Source organism: Rattus norvegicus, chromosome 6, assembly GCF_036323735.1.
Source record: "Rattus norvegicus strain BN/NHsdMcwi chromosome 6, GRCr8, whole genome shotgun sequence".
NCBI classification, from domain to species: domain Eukaryota; kingdom Metazoa; phylum Chordata; class Mammalia; order Rodentia; family Muridae; genus Rattus; species Rattus norvegicus.
In genome coordinates this window covers 40,058,636-40,067,452 of record NC_086024.1, presented here as the reverse complement: position 1 = coordinate 40,067,452, position 8,817 = coordinate 40,058,636, and the positions used below count along the sequence as shown (strand labels likewise).

General features: G+C 46.5%; 1 protein-coding gene across 2 annotated transcripts; it reads left to right on the top strand.

Annotated features, from left to right (window-relative positions):
* Positions 1 to 206: 206 nt before the first annotated feature.
* On the top strand, positions 207 to 8,547 carry LOC134479340 (uncharacterized). 2 transcript variants are annotated; one of them, XM_063262744.1, is made up of 3 exons: positions 207 to 760; positions 6,180 to 6,311; positions 7,588 to 8,547. In XM_063262744.1, exons 1-3 carry the CDS (start codon positions 582 to 584, stop codon positions 7,637 to 7,639), a joined length of 363 nt encoding a protein of 120 aa, XP_063118814.1. In that variant the 5' UTR covers positions 207 to 581; the 3' UTR covers positions 7,640 to 8,547. The 2 variants fall into 2 exon arrangements, with proteins under 2 accessions (XP_063118814.1, XP_063118813.1); XM_063262743.1 differs by having other exon boundaries at positions 210 to 760; positions 6,180 to 8,547.
* The last annotated feature ends 270 nt before the right edge of the window (positions 8,548 to 8,817 follow it).

Sequence of the window (8,817 nt, the reverse complement as noted above, 5' to 3'; positions counted from 1 at the left end):
TATGTAGACCAGGATGGCCTCAAACTCACAGAGATCTACCTGCCTCTGCCCCTGAGTGTTGGGATTAAATACATGTATCACAACACCCAATTGAGAATATTATTTCATAGTTACCAAAATTGCATATATATTATTTTAAATGAAATGGTACCACTTGGTGTGATAATGCCCCCCCCCCAAGAGCCATGCACTATCTAACAAAACCCTAGAGACAGAAGTGAGAAACCTTTTGAGCTTTTGGTCAAGGAATGACAAGGCTTCCAAAACTATAGGTTATTGGTTTTGCCCTTGATTGCCTCCCAGAAGTTTAAGGTAACGCCCTAGTGATAAAGATACCATGTGGAGGGCCACCCTCACATCCTCCATTGTTTGATGGTGCCGATATCCGGCAGGATGCACCTAGTAAAAGGGCAATATGCAAGCGCCTGGTAAATTCCTCACTCAGGGGGACACGTATGCTGTGGTACGTCATCTGGCATGTTTGGCAGCGACCAGCCAGAGAGTGACACGTCCTAGGCGAGGATAGTTTCCTATATAAGGGATGGTTTTTCCCTCACTCGGGGTCTCCGTATTGTAAGCTTATGCTCTCGCTCTCAAGATGCATTAAAGCTTTTCTGCAGGAGGATCCTTTGTGTCCCGCGTCATTCTTGCTGGCGAGAAGAAACGTGGGACATTTGGTGCCAGAAACCCAGGAAAAAGACCTGGCCCTCGTCAGCACCTCCAGAGACCCCTTGGTGACAAGGAGGATTCAGAACTGCAGGTAAAATACATTCGGAGAGGCATGCCTTTCTTGGACTTTGGTCTGGGGTTGTCGCCACCTTGGGAAGGATTTGTTGAAGCTATGGTATTTGTTCTCGGAGCCACCCTACTCTTTCTTATTATTATGTTCTCTTTTCACCGTTTCCGCTGCTAAAAGGAAGATTTTGGTGTGGTTGGTCTGATACGAATACGTGACAGCAGCTGGAGGCGCGTCTCAGTCTCTCGTAAATAAGTGAGCTTCACGCAGTTCCCCTTTACTGTTGGGGAGCAGGGACGTGATAGCACCATCCGGGAAGTGCGTGTAAGACTCCTGTATATAAGAGAGCAGCGTGTCTGTTTCTACTCACGCCTTGTCAGACGGACGTAGATAAGCCGCCGGGTGTTCTTGGTCCCTCATGGGATCCTCACAGTCTGTGATCACGGCTTTGGAAACGGTGCTAAAGCAGAGGGACATTAAAATTGGAGGAAGAACACTTAAAAACTCTGTAAAGGAGGTGGACAGGGTGGCTCCCTGGTTTGCCTGTTCAGGCTCATTTACAATCGCCTCATGGGACAAACTTGGAAGGGACCTAGACAGAAAATTGGCGGAGAAAGATCTGCAGCTAGGAACTAAAGCCATATGGAAACTAGTCAAAAATTGCTTAGCAGATGAAGTGTGTAAGGCAGCAGTTGTAGGAGGACAGACCGTACTCGAGGTAGTCCAAGACAGTATGTCAGAAACCGAACGTAGTGAGAGATTAGGCACGCGCAAGAGAAAGGACGTCCTGAGAAAGAAAAAGAGCCCTCCCGGTAAGTCCGAGGACAAGGGAGTGTTAAAGCATTCAGATTCCGGCGCTTCCCTCTCTACACAGCAAACGGGAGGGGGAGCCAGCATATACCCTGTGAAAGAGCTAGAAGCACTGAACCTCGACAGTTCTGATAGCTCTGAGAATGGGATCTTAGATTCAGAGGAGGAGGCCAAGTTAGATGAGGAAGCAGCTAGATATGAGGAAGAGAGATATCACCGCGAGGAACGAAAGGGAGATAATAGAAAGCTTCTGCCACGGCAGTCACCAACGGCGCCCCCTCCGTATGAGGTGCGCTCTTGCGCATTCTCTTTAGTCCCCGAAAGAGTGAGAAGGAAGCTGCGCATGATGTTCCCAGTCTTTGAGACACAGGAGGGTGAGCGGGTTCATGCCCCAGTCGAATATAACCAAATAAAAGAGCTGGCGGAGTCTGTCAGAAAGTACGGAGTTACAGCCAATTTCACCCTAACCATTCTTGAAAGGCTGGCCCTAAATTATTTGACACCCGCCGATTGGCAGATGATTGCAAAGGCGGCCCTCGTTAACATGGGCCAATATATGGAATGGAAGGCGCTTTGGTATGAGGCGGCTCAAACACAGGCCAGAGCTAATGCCACGGCTTTAGCGCCTGAGCAGCAAGAATGGACATTTGAACTCTTGACAGGACAGGGCCACTTTGCAGCGGACCAAGCTAATTACCATTGGGGCGCTTATGTTCAAGTCTCCAGCTCAGCCATTAAGGCCTGGAAGGCACTCACTAGGAAAGGAGGGGCCGATAATCAACTTACCCGAATCATCCAGGGGCCCCAGGAACCGTTCTCAGACTTCGTAGCCAGAATGACTGAGACTGCAGGACGAATATTTGGTGATACGGAGCAAGCAGCGCCGCTAATAGAACAGCTCGTTTTTGAGCAAGCCACCCAGGAATGCCGAGCAGCCATAGCCCCCAGAAAAAATAAAGGGTTACAGGATTGGCTCAGAGTCTGCAGAGAACTCGGCGGGCCCCTTACTAACACAGGCCTGGAGGCGCCATTCTCCAGTCCCGGCAACGCCCCTTTAAAGGGACAGATACAAGATCATGTTTTCAATGTGGAAAAGTGGGCCTTTTAAAAAGAGACTGTAGGATAACCAAGGGAGACAGGAGGCCTGCAACTATCTGTGTCCGATGTGGCAAGGGCTACCATAGGCCTGACCAGTGCCGCTCAGTGAGGGATATTAAGGGCAAACTGCTCCCTCCTTTAGAAGCTCAGCCTAATGAGATGTCAAAAAACGGATCGTTGGGCCCCCGGTCCCAGGGCCCTCAAAAATATGGGAACCACTTTCAGAAAGGCATGACCCTGACAGAGGAGACTCCCCAAGAGGTGACACAAAATTGGACCTGTGTGCCGCCTCCGACTTCTTTCTAATGCCCCAGATGGGCATTAAGCCAATTCCTGCTCAGATTGTGGGGCCTTTACCCCCGGGAACCATAGGCCTTGTCCTTGGGAGAGGATCTCTCGCCCTACAAGGACTGATAGTTCATCCAGGCCTTGTTGAAGCTCAGCACTCTCTTGATATTCAGATTCTTTGTTCAAGTCCCGATGGGGTTTTTTCCGTAAGTGAAGGAGATAGAATAGCGCAGTTATTACTCCTTCCGTGCTCCCAAACCACAATACAGGATACCAAGGGGCCCATGAGGTCCACTGGTAATGATTTGGCATATTTGGTGGTTCATCTTAACAACCGCCCAAAATTGAGCTTAGAAATTAATGGAAAGAAATTTGAAGGCATACTGGATACTGGGGCTGATAAAAGTATAATTTCCTCAAAATGGTGGCCTCAATCATGGCCTACCATAAGATCTTCTCACTCGCTACAAGGCTTAGGCTACCAGTCGTGCCCTAAAATCAGCTCTGCCACTCTAACTTGGACGACTGTCGATGACCGACAGGGACAATTTGTTCCCTATGTACTTCCCCTACCTGTTAATCTTTGGGGGAGAGATGTTATGCAGACCATGGGACTAACCTTATCTAACGAATACCCCCCACAAGTGGCCCACATGATGTCAAGGATGGGCTATAAGGAAGGGAAAGGCCTAGGGTGATTAGAACAGGGCTGTCTCACGCCCATTGAACCAATCGCAAACCCCCATAAACAAGGCCTGGGTTTTTCCTAGGTGCCATTGAGGGTTCTATGCCCATACCCTGGCTCACAGAGGAGGCAATATGGGTTCCTCAATGGCATCTATCCTCTGAAAAATTAGAAGCTGCCACTAAATTGGTTAATGAACAATTGCAGCTTGGTCATTTAGAACCGTCCATTTCACCATGGAATACTCCTATTTTTGTGATAAAGAAAAAAATCAGGAAAATGGAGACTTATCCATGATTTGAGAGCCATTAATGCACAGATGCGTTTATTTGGCTCGATCCAACGAGGCCTACCCTTACTCTCCACGTTACCTAAGCAATGGAAGATAATAATTATAGACATTAAGGATTGTTTCTTTTCCATCCCCTTGTGTCCACAAGACAGACAGAGGTTTGCATTTACTATACCAGCTACTAATCATCTTGAACCTGATAAGAGATTTCAGTGGAAGGTCCTGCCTCAAGGCATGGCCAATAGCCCCACTATTTGTCAACTATATGTGCAACGAGCCCTTGAACCTATAAGGAAGCAATTTCCATCTTTGCTTCTGGCTCATTACATGGATGACATTCTAATGTGTGATAAAGATTTAACAACCTTACAGACCTCATATCCCATCTTAATCAAAACATTGGGACGACGGGGACTACAAGTCGCTTCAGAAAAGGTTCAAATTGCAGAAATTGGCTCATTTCTGGGATCGGTCATTTATCCTGAAAAAATAGTTCCCCAGAAATTAGAGATTCGCAGAGATCATTTGCATACCTTAAATGATTTCCAAAAGTTATTGGGAGATATAAATTGGCTGAGACCATTTTTAAAGATTTCCTCTGCTGAGTTGAAACCTTTATTTGATATTTTGGAAGGGGACTCTCATATCTCCTCTCCGAGAGCATTGATGCCAGCCGCAAACCAGGCCTTACAAGTTGTCGAAAAGGCCTTACAGGATGCTCAATTGCAGCGCATTGATGAAACCAAGCCTTTTGATTTGTGCGTTTTCAAAACTATGCAATTACCAACAGCTGTCTTGTGGCAGAATGGGCCTTTATTATGGATCCATCCCAATGCATCTCCTGCTAAGATTATTGACTGGTATCCCGATGCGGTTGCTCAGCTTGCACTCCGCGGGTTGAAGGCAGCTATTACTCATTTGGGGAAAGAACCGAAAACTTTGATAGTACCATATACAGCCATTCAGGTTCAAACATTAGCTGCTACCTCAAATGCTTGGGCAGTGTTAGTTACTTCCTTTGCTGGACAGATAGATAATCATTATCTTAAACACCCCCTATTATGTTTTGCTAGATCACAACCTGTTGTTTTCCCTCGCGTCACATCCCACAGACTGTTAAAAGAAGGGATAACAGTGTAGACGGATGGGTCAAAAACAGGGGTGGGATCATATGTGGTAAATTCCCAAGTGTTCTCACGACAATATTTTGAAACCTCACCCCAAGTGGTAGAATGCCTAGTGGTCATGGAGGTCCATGAAAAATTCCAGATGCTTCTAAATATTGTTTCAGATTCCTCCTATGTGGTCAATGCTGTTAATATTCTTGAAAGTGCCGGCATAATTAAAACAACTAGCAAGGTAGCAGAGATTTTCCAAAAAATCCAAATTATTTTAATAAATAGGAGATTCCCTGTATATATTACTCATATACGGGCCCATTCTGGACTCCCTGGTCCAATGAGTTCAGGGAATGATTTGGCTGACAAAGCCACAAAAATGATAGCTGTGGCCCTGGCCTCTCCTCTAGAGGCCACTGAAACCTTTCATGGCAATTTCCATGTTACCTCGGAAACTTTACGCTGCCGCTTCTTTATAACTAGAAAAGAGGCACGTGATATAGTCACCCAATGCCAACAGTGCTGCCAGTTCCTCCCAGTTCCTCACATCGGGGTCAACCCGAGAGGAATACAGCCATTGCAAATCTGGTAAATGGATGTTACTCATAATTCTACTTTTGGAAGATTACAGTATGTGCATGTATCTATAGATACATGTTCTGGCATTCTACATGCCACCCCACTTACAGGAGAAAAACAACACATGTCATTCAGCACTGCCTTGAAGCATGGAGTGCTTGGGGAAAGCCAAGATGTGTAAAAACTGACAATGGCCCCGCCTATACATCTCAAAAATTCCGTCAGTTTTGTGCTCAGATGCAGGTTACCCATCTGACGGGCCTGCCCTACAACCCTCAAGGACAGGGAGTCATAGAGCGCGCTCATCGGATGCTCAAATCATATTTAATAAAACAAAGAGGGGGAATTATGATAGAACTCCCCCCAACACCCCGAGTGGCCACTGCTTTGGCCCTTTTTACCTTAAATTTTTTAAATCTTGATGAAGCTGGGCAAACAGCGGCTGAGCGACATTGCTCAGAGCCCAAAAGGACAAAAGAATTAATCAAATGGAAGGATGTATTGACAAATTAATGGAAGGGCCCGGATTCTGTTTTGATAAGATCCAGGGGAGCTGTTTGTGTTTTTCCACAGCATAATGAAAATCCAGTTTGGGTTCTGGGATGACTTACTCGGAATATCAAGACAGAGGACCAAGAAGATGACAACTCTGGTGATCCTCATGCTGATCCAGGGAGTGCCAATAAAAGTGCAGAGCGAACTACGGTGGGGAATAATGTCAACCTTCCCCCTCCCGATGCTGGTGATGTATAATGCCCAAGTGTTTCCACGTTTCTTTACTACCAACAAAGAATTGGGACTAGCCTATTTACCATTAGATTCCCATATAGAGCAAGTAAAAGAAAATAGGACTATTCCCCTTAAGGGCAGCCTCTGTTTTGGCATATTCAACAAAACATCTTCTGATCTTCCTTGTATTATGTTGAGTAATCAATCTTCTGCTTGGTTAAGGGAGGCCACATGGGGAACTGGTGAGGAAGACATTGTGGCTAACGCCACAGTTCTCTATGGTTGGTGGCCTTACATTAACTCCTCCACCTGCCCTCTCCGTCAACCAAAGTTGGCACCCTTTTGTAGAGGAACCCAGGATGAAGAACTTACTTTGCCTTGGACTGGTTGCCAGTCCCGGGACTCTGCCTGGGCAGTCCAGAATTTTTTTTCCTACTCCCCTGATTTGGGAGGCGGAGAGAACTTCACCACCATTGATCCTAGATGGTCCAATAATAATCCCTTTGATCAATGGATGCTTTGTGGCATTAATGGTAGCTGCACTGATGTTATGCCCATGGCGATGCTACTTGGAGGAAAGGGCGAAAAGGGACGGTTATCATTTTCCTGAACGGGGAATATCCACCCTTTAGCCTCTGTCTGGACAGCTACTCACATAAAATATAAACCTTACTGGAGCACGAGGTTTAACCCTGCTCCGGTTTGTGTCTGGCTGCCATTTGTGTGGATTATAAGTAATGCCACTAAAGTTTTTAAATTGAATTGTACAGACGGTTCATGTTTTTATGCCCTGTGCTGGGATGCTAGCCAATATTCCATAGCGGTAGTTACCCGCATGCCTCGCTTTATCCCGGTCCCTGTTGAGACTCCGGGGACCCTGACCTTATTTAGAGGAAAGAGAAATTTTGGCATCTCTGCAATTATTGTTGGCATTATTGCTACAACGGCAGTTGCTGCTTCGGTTACTGCCTCGGCATTGGCCTTGTCAAACTCAGTACAGACAACCCAAACTATCAATGATTTATCAGCTACCGTCTCTGTGGCTCTGGACAGACAGGCCTCGGCTAATACTCAGATACAAGGAGGCCTCATGCTTGTTAACCAACATATAGATCTGGTCCAAGAGCAGCTAGACATCCTGTGGCAACTGGCCCAGCTTGGCTGTGAACAAAAGCTCCCCGGCCTTTGTGTCACGTCTATACAGTATGAACAATTTACCAAAGCTGCCAATTTGTCTAAAACCCTTTCACAGCATTTGTTACAGAATTGGACCTCGGATTTTGAGCAGACACTTAGGGAATTGAGAGCGGCCATCATTCAAGTAAACTCTACCCGACTGGATCTGTCTTTGACAGAAGGATTGTCATCCTGGATCACCTCAGCAGTCTCTTATTTTAAGGAATGGGTGGGGGTGGGACTTTTTGGAGCAGTCCTCTGCTGCGGATTAGTGTTACTCCTCTGGTTGTTTTGCAAATTGAGATTTCAAACAAAGAGGGACAAAATTGTGATCGCCCAGGCGCTTATAGCCCTTGAACAAGGAGCGTCAGCCGATATTTGGTTGACCATGCTCAAGCAATAGGTCGCCGGCTGGACAGCTCTTGCACTCCTAGAACCTCGGTTCATTGCACAGGATTAGAGTGTCCGGCTTGAGCAGCCCATGAGGGATGACGAGCTTAGCATCGCACAGGGAAGTTCTACCAAACACGCTCCCTGGAAGGCATGTCATATTACATGAGGGTATCTGCCCCAGTTTTCCCTCCCTCAAAAAATGGCAGTGCGACAGGCTGGGAGTGCCCTGGGTCTCAACAACAGCTTAAGGGTATCTCTCTTGTACAGGTTCGCCAACTTTGTGCGAGGATATGACCTCTGCCTTCACCCTCCTATTTATGGGTGTCCTATTTGCTTATAAACAGAAAAGGGGGAGATGTGGAGGGCCACTCTCACATCCTCCATTGTTTGATGGCGCTGATATCCGGCAGGATGCACCTAGTAAAAGGGCAATACGCAAGCGCCTGGTAAATTCCTCACTCAGGGGGACACGTATGCTGTGGTACGTCATCTGGCATGTTTGGCAGCGACCAGCCAGAGAGTAACATGTCCTAGGCGAGGATAGTTTCCTATATAAGGGATGGTTTTTCCCTCACTCTGGGTCTCCGTATTGTAAGCTTATGCTCTCGCTCTCAAGATGCATTAAAGCTTTTCTGCAGGAGGATCCTTTGTGTCCCGTGTCATTCTTGCTGGCGAGAAGTAGCATGGGACAATACCACATGTTTTGAACACAGGACTCAGTTGATTTCAGATGGATCTGATCCAAAAGCCTTCTCTCTGGGAATTAGATTTCATAGTACTGGAAGGTTCTACCAAAAAGATAAGGTAATCAATAATCCTACCCAGCTGTGATGTGTATGAAATGAAATGGCCAGGACAACAGCTGTTGCTATAGGTAAAATTATATTTTGGTAGCAACCAACAGCTGTCCAAT